At 49.4% G+C, this 19,570-nt stretch overlaps 1 protein-coding gene across 2 annotated transcripts in view; it reads left to right on the top strand.

The window, feature by feature from the left end:
- Nucleotides 1-19,570, top strand: part of VWA1 (von Willebrand factor A domain containing 1) — a 50,660-nt gene that overhangs the window by 20,418 nt on the left and 10,672 nt on the right. Inside the window, exons 1-2 of one of the 2 annotated variants that reach the window (XM_077931349.1) lie at nt 2,442-2,487; nt 5,372-5,935. In XM_077931349.1, coding sequence (XP_077787475.1) covers nt 2,457-2,487; nt 5,372-5,935 — 595 coding nt within the window. In that variant the 5' untranslated portion in view covers nt 2,442-2,456. Of the gene's footprint in view, nt 1-2,441; nt 2,488-5,371; nt 5,936-19,570 lie in introns of those variants that run through there. The other variant, XM_028740867.2, reaches the window with a different exon arrangement.

The raw sequence follows: 19,570 nt of genomic DNA, 5'->3' as shown, positions 1-19,570 counted from the left end.
GGTGCATTCACAATGACCTTTGAGTTGTTTAAAGCAGTCCGATGTCAAGGATTGAGTGATGGCTTCCCCCTTTCCCAACTTATGGGGGGGGGGGCTCGTCTGCCAGGCAGTGAGATTTAGCTCTTTATAATAAATCAGTTTCTTTGGTTCAAAGCTCCTTTGTCCCTTGCTTTCAATCTATTTACAAGATCGGCAAAGCGGGCTTCCTGTTTATGCTTTGCTGATTTCAGATCCACATTTCCTCAACAGAGTCCAAGATCAAAGTGCCAAAATCAAGTTCAAAGTCCACTTATATTGGTTCTTATTCTTTGATCTTTTCCAAATTCCCCAGTTCTTACTCACGGGTAGATGTTTTAATTCGATGTTTCACAGGAAAAAGGTCAGCGCTCTCCAGTAACTGCTGTGCAGCTTCACTCTGCAGAAGTAGCGATCAACTCCCAGCACAGCGCGACCCCCGCTCCGCTCTGAAGCTCTTTACAGAGCTTCTTTGACAGTTCGGGGGGGCGCAAAACGTGCCCGCTGAGTCCCACGGCCCCAGGCTTCTCCCACCTGCGGTTTTTTTAAGGGTCCTCCGCTTTCGCTGCAGCGGTGGACCCGATTTCTGCGGAGCTTCTCCCTCCAATTCAGAGGGAATCCGCCATTACCGCTGGCGCCGCCTCCGGAAGCCCAGAATCTGAACAGTTTAAGGGCACCGGTGGCAGGAGGCCTCATTAGGGAAAGCATGCCTCAGTTTAAGAACAGTTTTGGTTTAAGAACTGACTTCCGGAACGGATTAAGTTCGTAAACCAAGGTACCACTGTATTTCTATTTCTCCTTCGAAAACTCAAGCAAAACCTAAGAGAATCCTCTTTTGACTCTGGCATTTTGACTCTAACAGTTGGCATGCAATGTTCGAAATTCGCCAGGCACTAGGCGCATTTTGAGCCTGGCTATTGGCCACTTGAGGGACGCGGGTGGCACTGTGGGCTAAAGCACAGAGCCTAGGACTTGCTGATCAGAAGGTCAGCTGTTCGAATCCTGGCAATGGGGTGAGCTCCCATTGTTTGGTCCCTCCTCCTGCCTACCTAGCAGTTCGAAAGCATGTCAAAGTGCAAGTAGATAAATAGGTACTGCTCCGGCGGGAAGGTAAACGGCGTTTCTGTGCACTGCTCTGGTTTGCCAGAAGCGGCTTAGTCATGCTGGCCACATGACCCAGAAGCTGAACGCTGGCTCCCTCGGCCAATAAAGCGAGATGAGCGCCACAACTCCAGAGTCGGTCACGACTGGACCTAATGGTCAGGGGTCTCTTTACCTTTATTGGCCACTTGCAACCCCAGGATGCTGCCTGATGTCTCCACCATCTGGAGACGTATGCCTGGGGGTCCTTGGATCTTGACTGTTTTCACACACCAACAACATATCCTATAGTATTCTCTCCATGATATTTTATCTGCACAATCAGAACGGATTTCAGGAACCCAAAAGTCATATTGAAAAATAAGACTTTCAAACTGTCTGGCCCCAAAATGGCAACTAGATATTATTCCAGTTTGGTGGCTGTAACCCTGGTTTAAGGAGCCATTTGGTGCTTAGCTTATATCTGAGTTTCTCACACTGTTGACATGTGGTCCCCAACAGAAAACAAAGTTGCCCACCCATAATCTAAAGCAGCATTTCCCAAATATTCCCTGGGTGGAGTGAGAGAGTTTCAACTGGCAGAAGGTGGAATAATTTATTTATTTGTGTTTTTAAACTGCAGAAAACAATTCACAGTATTATTAGAACTACCCCCAAATGTTGGTGACACTACCCCTTCTCAGGCAAATATAATTTGGGAGTAGGTTTTTCCATATCCCACGGCAAACCCCGCTTACAACTGGAGCAAATTGACTTTAGCTGCTTCTCTCCCGTTGATACACAGGCTGAGGGAACATATTCCCGGCTCGGGACAGTCCGTGGCCCAGCAAATTTCTTGCCTCCGGCAGAGTATGTGAGAGGATATATGCCAGGAAGTTTACGGCTGGAGACTTAAATTGCCTTTCATCGCTTCCAGGCACGATTGTCTAGCACAGAGGAGGAAAGGGATTAGCAAAAGCAAGGCACCTGTGGACACGACTTCCTTCAGACTCTGTCTGTTATTCATTGACAAGGACTCCGTGTTGGCTAAGTCATGAGAGCTATATTGTTCTGCATGGTTCTCCACGAGGCTATAGCAGATCCGTTTCCTTGTGAGAAGACACGTGCTGGATACGTGTGGCCCTTTTTTCGTAATACTATTTTTATTTTGAATAATAGATATTTATCAGAGGTGGCCAAAAGTGACCCTTCCAAGTCCCTCGATCGGGCCCTCAGAACTCTCCCCAAGTCACACCCAAATCCCATTTTGTACCCTCTCTCAGGTTTTTTTTCCACCTGCCTGGTGAACTCCAGTCATGTCTCTATCCTCCTGGATAGAGGATAGAGAGGGGCGAGTGAGTATGGCTGGAGAAACCAGCCTAGAGGACAAAGGTAAAATTTGCATTCATTGCTCCACCCATTTTGTTTGTTTGTTTTTAAAAAAAATATTTGGTTGTACATATTTAAAATCATAATCACACTACAACATATCCACAATCAAACGATTCCTTCGAATCTCTGGACTTCGCACCTTCCACTCTGTGGGTTCTGTTGTTAAACCTTTTCTACTGCATCTTTTTTCTTTTTTCTTTTTTTTCTTTTTGCATTTTAAAATTTTATTGATTTCCAACTAATTATACATTTTATCCATATTACAACGAATAATCTTTTTTCAATAATCCAAGTTTTTTATAACTCCATTATGTCCACAGTTCTTTTTACATTACAAGTGTTATTGCAGTATGCTAGTGTTTTCATCTGCTTACAGTGGTCTTTAAGGTAAATTATATTTTTTCTCCATTCCTTATTAAAGTTTTGGTCTTCCTGGTTCCTGAGCTTTCCTGTCAGTTTTGCCATCTCGGCATAGTCCATCAACTTCATCTGCCATCCTTCTCTGGTAGGGACTTTATCTTCCTTCCGTCTCTGGGCTAATAACATCCGTGCAGCTGTCGTCTTTCTGCTCTCTTCGAATTTCAGCACCTACATTTCCTAATAAAAAGCCTCTCTCTCCCTTTTTTTTAAAAAAAGTTATTTTAAACATTTTTAAAATTCATTATATTTCATTTCCCAGAATGCTTTTATTACACGTCCACCGCATATGATAAAAGGTGCCTTCTTTTTCTTTACATTTCCCGCAGATATTTGTACCTGTCTTAGACATTTTTGCTAACTTACTGGGACTTAGATACCAACGGTCCATCATTTTCATATAATTTTCTTTCAACGTACAGCATACCGAGAATTTTAAATCAGCTTTCCATAACCTCTCTCAAGATGAGAGTTGGATATTATGCCCCAAATCCCTCACATTGCTCTGCCCATTTTGACCCATGACCCTGCCCACTGCCACCATATGGTCTCCAGAAGCTTGCCCAGAAGGAAGCGTGGACCCCAGCCTGTCAGAAGGTCCCGTCCCCCTGTTTCAAGGGTGAGAGTTAGAGAGGAGAGAGACTTTGTCCCCTGCTTTGCCCCACTCTCTATCCCTGAGAGCTTTCATGAGGGAAAACTCTTGACGGGACTTTCTGGCTTATTGAGCTGAGGCTTAAAAGATTTTCTCTTTCCCAATGCAGTGTCCTGACTCTCGGTTGATGCAACATGGTGTCAGAAGTGGGATATGGCTTGGGGAGGGGCGTGGCCAGGGAAAAGTCTTGAATGGCCAGGCAGAGAGGCCTGGAGGACCGCATTCTGCCCCTTGGGGCCTGAGGTTCCCTACTCAGAAACAATAATTCCCCCCCCCCCCCCATAAACAGTCGGAGAATATGTTGTGGTGGGGAAAGAGTTAACGTTGCCTGGAATGGCAATATGTCCAAGGGGGAAAAAGCAGGTGGAATAGGGAGCCTGATTCTCTAACAGGGGAAGGAAAGACTAGGTCATAGGCAAGGAATCATAGCAGCAGCAATGCATCTAATCACTGCAGCTGGGAGTGACTTTTCTTGGGGGGGGGAGAGATTTTTTATTTCCTTTTATGATGTACAGTGGTACCTCGGGTTAAATACTTTATTTGTTCCGGAGGTCTGTTCTTAACCTGAAACTGTTCTTAACCTGAAGCACCACTTTAGCTAATGGGGCCTCCTGCTGCTGCCGCCGCGCCGCCGGAGCACGATTTCTGTTCTCATCCTGAAGCAAAGTTCTTAACCTGAAGCACTGTTTCTGGGTTAGCGGAGTCTGTAACCTAAAGCGTATGTAACCTGAAGCATATGTAACCTGAGGTACCACTGTACATACGTAAGACAGAGAGAACAATTATAACAAGAGATGAAAGACCAACCCCCAAAAATATGTACGTATAATAAGTGCAGTTTCAACATGGGTTAAGTAATGGAGTCTGAGCAATGAAAGACTAAAGAAGGAATATTTCTGTTATTTGATTGAGTACAGTTCCAGATTTTCCAGACTTGCGACGGGGGCTGCCTTGAAAACGGTGGTTCCGCTCTATATGTGATAAAGCAGTCATATTTTAAAAGCGTCTGGAGGTTCCAGTCCTTGTTGAAATCTAAAATTATGCCTCATTTTCTCCATTATCACTATATCCCAAAGCGAGTGGTAGCTGGGAACGATTTGACCCAGGCAGACCACTTTGCAACAGCAATGACGAAAGATTGTATGACATTTAATGCATGAATTGAGGCAACCGGGAACCTCATATGGTTGGATTTTTTCCCCCCAATCCCTAACTGAACTTTGGATTGAGTGGGTGAGGGAAAAGGTTTGATTCGAGGCCCAAAATCGAATGTGCAAAATTTAAGATTTGTTGCTCAAACGGGGCAAAGGTCCTGCGCATGTTTAGTCAGATGTAAGCCCCCTTGATCTCAACAGCTTACTCCCTAGTAAGATTAGAGCCTACATGTAATTTTTTCTTTATGTTCTGCTTCATTAATTGTCTTATTATTACCGTATATGATTATTTGTAAAAAAAAATATTAAGTTTTACGTTACAAATTTAAATTCAAGCATTAAACACCAAGATTTAGGTCATTTAGGATTCCCTGAACCCTTTGGCTCCCCTCCGCCTTTCCATGGTTACCATTATCCATTTTTTTCAACTGCTTCACTTATTTTTTCTATTTTTCTAAATAACCCATTTTTACCTGAATTTTTAGTACATTTCAAACGTTACTCAAATCCTGCCAAAGTTTTTAGTTGTTTACAGTGTTCTCTAAGACACATTGTAAATTTTCCCCATTCCTTCTTAAAGTTCTTCTCTTCCGGGTTTCTGATATTCCCGGTCAATTTCGCCGTTTCTGCCCCATTAATTCTCATCCTGCGCCTGTTCTAGGTCCTCGTCCCATCGCTCCGGATTTAGAAGGGGACCTTCTCTTCCTCCTGGACAGCTCTGGCAGCGTCTCCTACTACGAATTCTCCCGGGTCAAGGAGTTCATTGCGGACCTCCTCAAGCCATTTGCCTTCGGCCCACACGATGTCCAGACTGGGGTTGTCCACATCAGCACCACGCCCACGATGGAGTTCCCCTTTGACCGCTACCTTTCCACCGGGGCGGTCCAGCATGCCATTCGCAGCATCCAACAGGTGATGGGCGACACCAACACAGGCAAAGCCCTCTCCTTCGCCAAAGACATGCTTTTCAGTGGGAAGGCCGGGGCGCGGGCTGATGTCCCCAAGGTGATGGTGTGGGTGACCGACGGCTTCTCTACGGATGACATCTCCCAGCCAATGCAGCTCCTGAAGGACATGGGGGTCACGGTTTTCATCGTCAGCACGGGGCGTGGGAACTACTTGGAGCTGTCCGCCGCTGCCAGCCAACCTCCGGAGAAACACCTGCATTTTGTAGACGTGGACGACCTGACCATCATTACCAAGGACCTGAGAGACTCCATCGCAGGTAATTGGGTAGCGTGTCAAAACAAACAAATGCCCGGCCAGATCAGAACTAGATCTGTTGGGTCTTGTCTCTGGCCTGCCCAAGTCCCAGAATGCAGTTTGGCGGAAGTCCCAGTACATTGTGGGCACATTAAATTGATACATACACAAAGCCTACTATAATACATAAAAGGTAAAAAGGTAAAGGACCCCTGGACGGATAAGTCCAGTCAAAGGTGACTATGGGGTTCATCTCGCTTTCAGGCTGAGGAAGCTGGTGTTTGTCCACAGACAGCTTTCCAGGTCATGTGACCAGCATAACTAAACCGCTTCTGGCACAATGGGACACCGTGATGGAAGCCAGAACACACAGAAATGTCGTTTACCTTCCCACCGCAGTGGTACTGGTGTGCTTTCGAACTGCTAGGTTGGCAGGAGGTGGGACAGAGCAATGGGATCTCACCCCGTCGTGGGGATTCGAACCGCCCATCTTCTGATCGGCAAGCTCAAGAGGCTCAGCAGTTTCGACAACAGTGCCATCCAGCTCCCTTGGCCTGAAAGTGAGATGAGTGCTGTAACCCCATAGTTGCCTTTGACTGGACTTAACCGTCCAGGGGTCCTTTAGCTTTTTTTACCTTGTAATACCTAACTATGAATTAAGAATGACTCTCTCAATTTCATTCCTGCAGTTCTGCTTTGAGAGTAGAATCCCATTCATGTCATCTAAAGGTAAAGGTAAAGGTACCCCTGCCCGTACGGGCCAGTCTTGACAGACTCTAGGGTTGTGCGCCCATCTCACTCAAGAGGCCGGGGGCCAGCGCTGTCCAGAGACACTTCCGGGTCATGTGGCCAGCATGACATCGCTGCTCTGGCAAACCAGAGCAGCACGCGGAAACACTGTTTACCTTCCCGCCGGAGCGGTACCTATTTATCTACTTGCACTTTGACGTGCTTTCGAACTGCTAGGTTGGCAGGCGCTGGGACCGAACAACGGGAGCGCACCCCGCCGCGGGGATTCGAACCACCAACCTTTCGATCGGCAAGCCCTAGGCGCTGAGGCTTTTACCCACAGCGCCACCCGCGTCCCTACTTATCATCTACCCATGTCATCTACTTAGAGGTAAATTCCATAGGGTTAGCTTCAGTTAAGTCCAACTCAGACCAGACCCATTGAAACAGATGAAATAATAATAATAATAATAATAATAATAATAATAATAATAATAATAATTTATTTATCCCCTGCCCATCTGGCTGAGTTTCCCCAGCCACTCTGGGTGGCTTCCAATCAAGTGTTAAAAACAATACAGCATTAAATATTAAAAACTTCCCTAAACAGGGAACCCAAGTTAGTCATGTCCATTAACATCAATGGGCCTACTCAGGATCAGCATCCGCTATACCCCATGGTTTCTAAACTGTGGGTTGTATCCAATGCTAGACCCATTGGAATGCTAGAGTTAGGCCATATTCACACCATACTATTATGCCACTCCAAACAGTCACCTTCATCATCATCATTTGTACCCTGCCTATCTGACTGGGTTGCCCCAGCCACTCTGGGCGGCTTCCAACATATGGCTTCCCCCAAAGGATTCTGGGAGCTGTCATTTGTTAAGGGGTGAGGAGAGCTGTTAAGAGACCCCTTCCCCCCCCCCTCCCAGAGCTACAATTCCCAGAGTTCCTTGGGGAAAGGGAAGAACTGTTAAACTAAGGTTACCAGATTTTTTTCAGTGAATCCAGGGACACTTCATTGAAATGAGTTGGAATGATAGGATTTTGTCAGGGGACTGATCTGTAAATCCAGGGACTGTCCCCAGGAAATGGGGATGTCTGGTAACCTTATGTTAAACTACGCTGGAAATTCCAATGAAAACAAAAGCAGGGTTGGAAACGGCCAGTGTTTGTGTATCTGTGTCAGGCCCAGAATGGAAATAAATTGATCAGCGATCAGTCTTGTCATTGCTTTTAGTCCGCAAACAAGGCACCCACCCACAATTTGAATTACACATCCTTTGCTTCGAAATGAATGGGGCAGAATAGCATGACAGTGTCGCTGACATGATCCGTTACTTGAGTTACATGATTTCAGCACAGCAGACGATGAGATGAATAACCTAACTTTTGGCAGAAGACAAATTGCAGCAGAATGGAAACTGGGCGCCGAGCGCAGGGCAGAACAGGAAAACGATGCCTTCTTAAATCCCTCTCTCTTAAGAGGTCCCTCTTTCGAGAAGGGAGTCCAGCGTACTCCAGATCACAAGCCTCGTTCCCCAAGCAAAGGCCGAAACCCCTTGATCTGGTTTGCTTGCGTGTCTATTACCCACAAGGCACCTCCTTGCTCCTTTATTGCTTTCACTCTGGACATTTTCCCCGCAGCTGCAGGCAGTTCTTGGGGCTGCTAATGGTTTGGAAACTCACGAGGGTTACTATGGAGCTGGGAAAGCTTCCACCCATTCCTTGGCAACTTTGCGCTCCTTAATCTTAGGAGATGGTTTTTATTTCATGTATTTTTATTATTTTTTAAAGTCCCTTCTGCAGCTTGAATAGTTGATTAGCACTAAAGTCTTTCCTCAGCCTTGTTTTGCTCCACAGCTCTGGCACAAATTCATTTTGCCAGGAATAATAATAATAATAATAATAATAATAATAATAATAATAATATTTTTATACCCCTCCCATCTGGCTAGGTTTCCACAGCCACTCTGAGCAGCTCCCAACAGAATATTAATAATGATGATGATGATGATGATGATAAAACGACAAAACATCAAACATTAAAACTTTCCTAAACAGGGCTGCCTTCAGATGTCTTCTAAAAGTAAGGTAGTTGTTTATTTCCTTGACATCTAATGGGAGGGCGTTCCACAGGGTGGGCGCCACCACCGAGAAAGCCCTCTGCCTGGTTCCCTGTAACTTCGCTTCTAGCTGTGAGGGAAGTGCTAGAAGGCCCTTGGAGCTGGACCTCAGTGTCCGGGCAAAACAATGGGGGTGGAGATGCTCCTTCAGGTATACTGGGCCAAGGCCATTTAGGGCTTTAAAGGTCAGCACCAACACTTTGAATTGTGCTCAGAAACATACTGGGAGCCAATGTAGGTCTTTCAAGACCGGTGTTATATGGTCTCAGCAGCCACTCCAAGTCAGCAGTCTACCTGCCGCATTCTGGATTAGTTGCAGTTTCCAGGTCACCTTCAAAGGTGGCCCCACATAGAGTGCATTGCAGTAGTCCAAGCGGGAGATAACTAGAGCATACACCACTCTGGCAAGACAGTGCGCAGGCAGGTAGGGTCTCAGCCGGTGTACCAGATGGAGCTGGTAGACAGCTGCCCTGGACACAGAATTGACCTGCGTCTCCAAGGACAGCTGCGAGTCAGTCATAGGCCAATCGGGGCCCACTAATTGTTGCCTCTCTAACCATGTCACTGGATGATGATGTCACTGGGTAATGACAGCCAATGTGACACGTCAGCTGATGGGCAGGGCTCACTCCTGCTTGACCAGCAAATTTGGACTCTCCGCTCATCAGCTGGGGAAAGGAGGGTCTAAATCCTGCTGGGTGCTGTGGGAAAAGTACTTGGGAGTTAGACCCCTCCATCCGTCCCTTGGGTCAAGTCCAACAGATGAGCAGGAGCGCCTACTGATTAGTCCAGTGTTTCCCAACCTTTTTTGGGCAAAGGCACACTTGTTTGATGAAAAAAATCTGCTAAGTAAAGGCACTTGCCACAGCAGCGTCAACGTCACAGCACCCACCGGCACCCAAGAGAGAAGGGGTCTCAGCAGCCCTTTTGCCAGGAAGAGGAGCAAGAACGAGAGGAGGAGGAGGAAGAGGAAGAGAGTCCCCCCCCAAAAAAACATTCTCCTTTTGATCTTCCTTATTTGCAATTCCTCATTGCAAAACAGCGGTTGATATAGAGCTGATTTTTTTGTTATTACAGTCCCCACCCCCTCACCTAGAAAAACACCCCCTGTCAATTTTATTATTATCATTATTATTATTATTATTCCCCGCCACTCTGGGAGGCTGAAGCCCTTTAAGGCTTCCTTCTGTCCACTCTCTGTGAATTACCTGCCCAGAGCGGGTTTCTGGGGGGGGGGGGCGCTGCTGCCGGTGTCCTCCCCGTCGAGTCTCGCCTTGCCCGGCGCGTGGCGGCCGCCCTTTCCCACACTCTGCCGGCTGCGCTGCCAAGCCCCGCGGCTCGGCCTGTCAGCGTTACCGGGCTCGGCGGGCGGTAATTCCCGAAGAAAGCCGGCGGCGCTTGAAGAGCTGGCAAGCCCCCATTTGCATGTCTGTTTTCCGCAGCCCTTGGAGAGGATTAAGTTCCCTCCTTCCTGCTGGGGAACCTCCAAGCTTTGGGGGTGGGGGGGGAGGAGGCAGCAAAGCGAGGCAGGAAGGAGAGCGCGGCTTGGCTGGGTGAGCTTTGGCAGGGGCAGGGAATGAGAGCCGCGAGGCGGGCGCTGCGGGCGGAAGCGCTGCCCGCCGAGCTCGCAGGCAGCCAGGCAGGCAGACGGCGAGAGCCCCGCGCTTGGCGGCCTCTCCTCGCCGCCGCCGCCCCGCCTCTCGCCGCCCGACTCGCCCGCCTCCCTCCCACGGAGGTAGGCTGGTGTGCCGTGGGAGGGAGGCGGGCGAGTCGGGCGGCGAGCACATGCGGGGCGGCGAGCGAGCTCCCTCCCACATCCCATCGCCGCTCGCTTCGGCCGGCCTACTGGGCTGTCGCAGGTGGAAGGCCTGCGCATGCGCGAGGTTTTCGCGCCTTCCTCCAGTAGGCCGGCCGAAGCGAGCGGCGATGGGATGTGGGAGGGAGCTCGCTCGCCGCCCCTCGTGTGCTCGCCGCCGCCGCCCCGCCTCTCGCCGCCCGACTCGCCCGCTCCCTCCCACGGAACACAAGGCAACGTTCCGCGGCACACTAGTGTGCCGCGGAACACCGGTTGGGAAACACTGGATTAGTCAGTCAGCTGACATCATGTGGCCCTCCAAGTCTCCCTCTCTGGCCCTCAGAACTGTACCCAGGCCACACACCCTTCCCCTCAGCTCCCCACACCCTCCCTGCCCCACACCTCCAGTATGACTTTCATGAGTGTCCCAGAACTCTTCTCCTTCTTGTTTCAAAGCACTTATAAACCTTTCGAGATTTAAACATCTCTCGGCAGCGTACAGCATAAAAAGAAGGAACGACGTCGTTAACCCAGAATGACAGCAAAAATACCAGCAAAGTAAAACCATGCAAGAATAAAATGATTGGAATTTAAAAGGATAAAATAAAATAAAAATCTCTTGCTTGTTTGGAGGTAGGATAGAGACGAGGGGGAGGGTGTTAGTCTGTATGAAAAGGAGCTTAGTGCCCAAAGGTAATAACCAGATTTGTTGCTCCCCCCACTCCCCCTTGGATGGAGGAGACTGTTCTCTGTCCATTCAACCACTCTGTTCAAGAAAGCTCAGGCCTTGGGAGGTTAACAATCTCCACTCCCATGGAAACCTCTGTGGCCCTTGACTCCTTTGCAGCACATGGCTGCGGCCTTCAGAGCGGGGGGGGGGGGGGGGGCTTCCATTTTTCACCCCAAGGCCATTCCCCATCTTGCACCCACTGGTACCCATCATTACCCCTCTGAGCAGATAAAGCCGTCCTTGCCAAACTGGTGCCCTCCAATGTCTGGTCTCCCAAACCTGCTGGAGGGCACCAGGTTGGCGTAGGCTGCTGCAAAGCCACAGATCAGAATGAGGACCAGCTTCTGAGCTGCGGGGCTGGGAGGGCGTCCGAACCTCCCAGACTTGGCTGCCCAGGAAGACGCCCAGAAGTTGCACTATGATATCATAGGAGGCCTTTTTTCCAAAGGCCCCCTTTGTCAAGAGGCACAAGGCGGGCATTGTTCCGTCAAGCTGGGCTGGTTTCTCCTTGAATTCCCCGCATCTGCCAGCAGCTGGTTGGCATTGCCCGCAGGGCTGGCTCAGCTCAAGCCAAAGCTTCCTGGCTGCCATTCCCTCCCTGCCCCGCCTCCGTGGACTCCCTTAACCTGGAAGAGACAGAAAAGAAGAATTCTCCTCGGCTGCATGTGATCTGCGCAAAGCAGAAAGGGCAGCTTGTGCTTTTCAGAGATAGACACAACACAGGGTTTGGGCCTTCCATCAGAGCTGGGTTTCAGGGAGCACAACCAGTTTGCCCGTACTGGGTGCTGAGCTGAGATGGTGCCACAACAATGACAACAACAGAAGGCAAGAGGCAGGGGGCACCAAATTCTGGCATCGCACACTGAGCTGCTGAAATTTTCAAGCCCAAACTCTGTACTGCTTCCATTCCATGGTGCAGGATTCCCCCAATACTGTCTGTTCTCTGTTTGTTGTCATACAGGTGCAAAGAAAGAGAGGGAATGACAGGGCAGGCATAGAATTCAGAGGGTTGTTGAACTCACAGGCTGAAATATTATTTTTTTGAGATCTGGGCAGTGGTGCCCTTTCGGGCTGGTAGGACGGAAAGCAGGGAGCATGACAGTAGGTGGCGCCAGAGCCAATAAAAGGCAGAGCCTACTGGTTCTAGTGTTGTCTCTCTCATCCTCTTCCCTGCTGAGTTCCACAAGGGGCAACACTGAGACCGGACAACCTCTTGGACTGGTTGTAAGAAGGCAGGCAGGTGGGGGCTGGCTTGGTGGTGCAGGACCTTTAATAATAATAATAAAATAAAATTTTATTTATATCCCGCCCTCCCGGGTGGCGCTGTGGGTTAAACCACTGAGCCTAGGGCTTGCCGATCAGAAGGTCGGCGGTTCGAATCCCCGTGACGGGGTGAGCTCCCGTTGTTCAGTCCCTGCTCCTGCCAACCTAGCAGTTCATTAGCACGTCAAAGTGCAAGTAGATAAATAGGTACCACTCTGGCGGGAAGGTAAATGGCGTTCCGTGCGCTGCTCTGCTTTGCCAGAAGCGGCTTAGTCATGCTGGCCACATGACCCGGAAACTGTACGCCGGCTCCCTCAGCCAGTAAAGCGAGATGAGCGCCGCAACCCCAGAGTCGGCTACGACTGGTCCTAATGGTCAGGGGTCCCTTTACCTTTTTAAAGGAGCCATTTCCTCAATTTGTGAAGATTGGCTGCAAGCAGGCCGCTCACATTGTGTCCGGGGCGCCTGCCAAGGTTTGATCACCAAGTTGACAGGGAGGCAGGGCGTGTGTCATGCCAAGAATGAGGTGCAGTAGGAAGGCACGGCCTGAGGTTCACATGCCAATCGCACGCTTGACAACCTGGATTCCACACACACACACCCAACACACTTGTAGCTGCTTCTTCTCAGGCTGAGTGATGTCACCTTTCTTCCCTGGGGCTGTCTGTGTCTGCAGCAACAGACCGGGCCCAGTGAACACAGATGGCAACAGTGCAATCTCTGTTCCCCTTCCTTTTATAGCAGGGGAGCCCTCTTCAACCTGAGAGCCAGCTTCCCTTCTGGGCAACCTTCTGTGGGGGAGATGCCAGGGGTGGGTGGGGCCAGAGGCCAAAGTGGGCGGAGCAAGAAATGCAAATGTGGATTTTAAAAACAACTGCCTTGGTCGCACTGGTCGATGATCTCCAGCGGGCTAGGGACAAAGGTGAGAGCTGTTTCCTAGTTCTGCTGCATCTCTCAGCGGCTTTTGACACCATCGACCATAACATCCTTCTGGACCATCTAGAGGGGCTGGGAGCTGGGGGCACTGTTATACGGTGGTTCCGCTCCTTTCTCCTGGGCCGTGTCCAGAAAGTGGTGGTGGGGGATGAGTGTTCAGACCCCTGGGCTCTCACTTGTGGGGTGCCTCAGGGTTCTGTCCTCTCCCCCATGCTTTTCAACATCTACATGCAGCCGCTGGGATAGATCATCAGGGGGTTTGGGCTGGGTGTTCATCAGTATGTGGATGATACCCAGCTCTACCTCTCTTTCAAATCGGAACCAGTGAAGGCGGTGAAGGTCCTGTGTCAGTGTCTGGAGGCGGTTGGAGGATGGATGGCGGTGCTGACCTTTAAAGCCCTAAACGGCCTCAGTCCAGTATACCTGAAGGAGCGTCTCCACCTCCATTGTTCTGCCCGGACACTGAGGTCCAGCGCCGAAGGCCTTCTGGCGGTTCCCTCGCTGTGAGAAGCCAAGTTACAGGGAACCAGGCAGAGGGCCTTCTCGGTAGTGGCACCCGCCCTGTGGAACGCCCTCCCACCAGATGTCAAAGAGAAAAATAACTACCAAACTTTTAGAAGACATCTAAAGGCAGCCCTCTTTAGGGAAGCTTTTAATGTTTCATAGATTATTGTATTTTAGTGTTTTGTTGGAAGCCGCCCAGAGTGGCTGGGGAAACCCAGCCAGATGGACGGGGTATAAATAATAAATTATTATTATTATTATGGTAAACTAGTTTCTACACACAAGGTCCTTCGCTCCTCCTCATTCTTCAGCCAGGCAAGCAAGGGACAGGATCAGAGTTCCAGCCAGGAGAAAACACTCAAGGAAGTTTCAAAGCGTGGCTGGTGAGGGGGCGTGGCCTGGGGAGGAAATGGGTGTGGCTGGTGAGGGGCGTGTGGCCTGGGAAAGGGGGTGTGGCCTGGAGAGAGGGGCGTGGCTGGTGAGGAGGCATGGCCTGGGTCAATATTAACTCAGCGGCAAGAGGGAGGGAGTCTAAAAGCCAAATAGAATATCGAGAAGAAAATGCCCTAGAGTTCGGTTTTTTAAGAGATGCTATGGAAACAGCTACTTTAAGGGAGAGAGAGCTGCTCACCAGCTCAAAGAGGAGAAACGGCACAAGAAAGCTTTAAGACAATGAGGGTTTGAAGCTGAAAGAGCGAGGATGCTATCAGGCAGTGGTGGTGAACCCCAGTTGTTGTTGTTGTTGTTGTTGTTGTTGTTGTTTAGTTGTTTAGTTGTGTCCAACTCTTCGTGACCCCATGGACCAGAGCACGCCAGGCACTCCTGTCTTCCACTGCATCCCGCAGTTTGGTCAGACTCATGTTTGTAGCTTCGAGAACACTGTCCAACCATCTCGTCCTCTGTCGTCCCCTTCTCCTTGTGCCCTCCATCTTTCCCAACATCAGCGTCTTTTCCAGGGAGTCTTCTCTTCTCATGAGGTGGCCAAAGTATTGGAGCCTCAGCTTCAGGATCTGTCCTTCCAGTGAGCACTCAGGGCTGATTTCCTTAAGAATGGATAGGTTTGATCTTCTTGCAGTCCATGGGACTCTCAAGAGTCTCCTCCAGCACCATAATTCAAAAGCATTATGGTGCTTTTGAATTATGGTGAGCCTCAGTCTGAGGGGCCAAATCCGGCCATCGGGACTCTCCCCAACCCACACTCTTCGCTGACCTGGCTCAGCAACCTCCTTGAGTGTTTTTGCTTAGCTGGAATGTGTGCTTGAACTCTGATCATGCCTCTTGCTTGTCTGGACAGAGGATAGAGAAGGGTGTGTTTAGAAACTAGCCTGTTAAAAACTTACATTAATCGCTCCGCCGCCTATTGCCTCTGGTCCCATCTACCACTTCCACACTTTTCAGTGCAATTCCCTGACACATCCCTTCCAACAAAAAATAAGGCAATTCCCCCACCCACCCAAAGCATTTTTTTATTTTTATCTTTTTTTCACAAGAGCACCAAGCCCACTTTAACTGAGCAACCTGCATTTATTTGCCTGTAGGCAGTTGACTCTCATCTGCAATGCAACCACAATGTGGGTGTACCCATGTTGCAGATGGGAGGACTGAGGCTAAGAGAGAGGAGAGGGACAGGGAGAATTTATGCATTGCCCACAGCTAGCTAGGAAGCAATTAAGATCCGATTTCCAAATCTCAGCTACGGAAATGAATGAAGCTTTCGACGTTCTCAGGTTTGTCAGAGGGCTTGCATCTGTCTGGATGCTTTGGGTGGGGAGCAACATGATCCTGCGCGGTTCTAGCAACCTGGCGGCCCTCTGGGGTAATGTCTGTACAGTTTCAAGGCCTGCCAAGCCTGCTAGAGAGCGTTCCGTGCCTTGGCAGGGCCTGGCTTGGGATGGGCTGGAGCCTGTCTCTGTACAGTAGCGAGCAGAAAACTGGCCAGGCCAAATGCAGGGAGCTCACACGCCCCTGGCCTGCCTGGTGCCTGATTTATTTATTTTTAACTGAAGGCAAAGCAGGCTTAAAGATTCCTCCAGACCTGCAGCAAGCCCCTTCCTCCCTCTTATCGATCTCCTTCTTTCACTGACAGCCATCAACAGGCCTGCTTAGGAGCCTGGCACCTAAGGGGGCTTGGGGTGGACAGAATATGTCCTTTAAGGGGCAACATAGGGTATGGTTACCAGATATTTTTCAATGAATCCAGGGACACTTTTTTCCCCCTGAAGCTGAGTAGCAACAGGGAGTCAGTAGTGTTGGATGGTGAGGCAAAAGACCCTGGGCCCAAGCACACATGCATATTGTATAAAGGTGCAAAGCCCTTCTTTCGCACCGAGCGGTGGATTCGTAATCTGGTGAACCGGGTTCGCTTCCCCGCTCCTCCAGATGTAGCTGCTGGGTGACCTTCTCTGAAGTCTCTCAGCCCCACTCACCTCACAGAGTGTTTGTTGTGGGGGAGGAAGGGAAAGGAGATTGTTAGCCGCTTTGAGACTCCTTAGGGTAGTGATAAAGCGGGATATCAAATCCAAACTCTCCATAAATGTGCAGAGGTTTGTTTTTTTAAAAAAAAATGGGTAACAGTGCACCTGTATACAATATGCATGTGTGCTTGGGCCCAGGGTCTTTTGCCTCACCACCCAACACTACTGACTCCCTGTTGCTACTCAGCTTCAAAAAAAAGGGGGGACAGCCCGCACGTGACTCCTGAGCCTTCCCCGATCTCCTTCCCCCTTTGTTTTGACAGATCAGGAGAGGCTTGGGAGTCACGGGCAGGTGGCCGTTGTCCAGGACGAGCCAGCCTGGTAGTGCAGTTGGCTCTGGCTGGCTTCAGGAGCTGCTCGCTGCCATGGCGCAGGGAAAATTGTGGGCGCCATGGCAGCAAGCAGCTCCTGAAGCCAGCCAGAGCCAACTGCGCTACCAGGCTGGCTCTGGGCTGCTGAGGCTGCCGCTGCCAAGTTTCCCAGGGACAGATTTGCAAATCTGGGGACATTCTGGGGACGGAATTTGTTCGGGAACAGATTTGCAAATCCGGGGACTGTCCCTGGGAATGTCTGGTAACCCTACCATAGGGCAGGAGTTTGAAGCATGAAACTGGGTCCCTATTCAGCAGAATCAGAAAGAAGAAATCCCACCTGCCACTATGGCAGGGCTGCCTTACAATGTATGGCATAAGAAACATTGCTTTGTTGTATCCAATGCTAGACCTTCCCAAAGTAGACCCATTGAAGTGAATGGGCATGCCTAACAGATGTCCATTCATTCGAATGGGTCTACACGGAATGGAACATCCCATCGCCACCTAAAACAGGGAGGGGGGACCTTTTTCACCCCTGCGGATCAGGTCCTTTTCTCTCCCACCCCACCTCTCGAGGGCCAAGTGTCACTGGTGGGCTGAGTTGCCCACCTGTCAATCAGCTGGTGTCACACTGATGTCAGCCGACATTTTCGGCACATTTAAGTCTGGTTTGCTGGACTCTCCTGGTGTCGCCCTCATAATCAGGAAGGGATTTAACCTGGGGGTTAATCAAGGTCTTGCTTGGGTCTGCAGGGGGATGTTCGTGCAATTGAATAGGAGCCAAGGATGAACATCTGGCCATTCACTCTAGGAGTTGGGAACATCTAACCCTCCAGATGTTGCTGAGCTGCTGTTCCCCATTGCTCCCTGCAAGCATGGTCCAAGGCCAGAGGGATGCTGGGAGTTGGAGTCCAGGAAAATCTGGAGGACCACTGGCTCCCCAACCCAGTGTGGTGTAGCATAGTGTAGTGGTTAAGAGCGGTGGACTCGTAATCTGGTGAACCGGGTTTGATTCCCTGCTCCTCCACATGCAGCTGCTGGGTGACCTTGGGCTAGTCACACTTCTCTGAAGTCTCTCAGCCCCACTCACCCCACAGAGTGTTTGTTGTGGGGGAGGAAGGGAAAGGAGAATGTTAGCTGCTTTGAGACTCCTTCGGGCAGTGATAATGCGGGATATCAAATCCAAACTCCTCCTCTTCTTCTTCAAACCTATCCTAGACCCAAGACTGAAATGGCAGTGATTTAGGAGTAGCTCACAGCCCCGAGAATAGTCCCTAAAATCCAATTCTTGGGCCCAAGCTTAAGATCTGCAAACCCTGCCCCCTGGAATATCCCCAGGCGTTTATTTATTTTTATTTCATTTGTTGAATTTGCATATTGGGCATTCTCTCCCTAATAAGAAGGGAAGAGACCCACCAATTTCTAACCTTCAAATTGCTCACACTGATGTAGATGATGTTGTCTCTGCTCCCACCTGCTGGTCTTGGGGGGGAGATGCAGAGAGCAGAAACACACTTGGGGGGATGGGGCATGTTTGACTCACCTGAGCCTACCCTCCTCCTTAATAAGTAAGGTAAAGGTAAAGGTACCCCTGCCCGTACGGGCCAGTCTTGACAGACTCTGGGGTTGTGCGCCCATCTCACTCAAGAGGCCGGGGGCCAGCGCTGTCCGAAGACACTTCCGGGTCACGTGGCCAGCGTGACATCGCTGCTCTGGTGAGCCAGCGCAGCACACGGAACGCCGTTTACCTTCCCGCTGGTAAGCGGTCCCTATTTATCTACTTGCACCCGGGGGTGCTTTCGAACTGCTAGGTTGGCAGGCACTGGGACCGAGCAGCGGGAGCGCACCCCGCCGTGGGGATTCAAACCGCCGATCTTTCGATCGGCAAGCCCTAGGCGCTGAGGCTTTTACCCACACCGCCACCCGCGTCCCATATTCCTTAATAAGTACTTTTAATCTAAACATAATATCAAGTTGTGGGGCTGTCTGCAGCACTAGTCCTATTCAGAGCGGACCTACTGAAGTTCATTGCTATATCGGGGTCTGGAAATGTAATTGAATTGGTTTCTTTCATGCAGTGGGTCTCCAATATTTTTTTCTCTGGGTCACACTTTAAGAATAAAAATTTGCTCACGCCACACCAACGTTTTTACTGATAAGAAATACATTGGAAAACCTAAAGAAACAACCCCCAGCAGTGCTTGATTTATAACAGAATACAACTACAGTACTTTACAATATGATCATGGGACATCGATAAAGTATAAAGCAATGCAGTTACATAAGAACACAAATCATTCCCAAAATATAATTATAAGCAAGCCTCTTACATGTGCACTTTAGTACGTATGCAAACTCAAGGAGATGTGTGAGCTTGATTTTGCTGGGTAATTTCATTTATATTAGGTCTAATTTGAGACAAACATCTCATCAACACAAGGAAACCTTTCTCTTTTCTGCTCTTAATAATAGTAGTAATAAGTATAATAATTTATTAATTGTATGCCACCCACCTGACTGCTGCCCCAGCCGGCTCCCAACAAATTATAAGCCAAAGTAAAACATCAAACCTTGAAAACTTTCCTATACAGAGCTGCCTTCAGAAATCTTCTAAAAGTCAGATAGTTGCTTATTTCCTTCATACCTGTCAGTTTGAAAATCCTTGTTTGCAACAATATGTCATGGAAAACTGCAGAAGAATAGCCAATGCGTGAGTGCTGTTTCTGGTTGTAAATCCAAACAAGATTATTTTGATACTATAGTATCAGTGTAGTAACCCTGAA

The sequence above is a fragment of the Podarcis muralis genome, chromosome 7 (genome assembly GCF_964188315.1).
Source record: "Podarcis muralis chromosome 7, rPodMur119.hap1.1, whole genome shotgun sequence".
Taxonomy (NCBI): Eukaryota; Metazoa; Chordata; class Lepidosauria; order Squamata; family Lacertidae; genus Podarcis; species Podarcis muralis.
The sequence above is the reverse complement of the archived record's forward strand: the minus strand, read 5'-3'. Positions and strand labels throughout refer to the sequence as shown.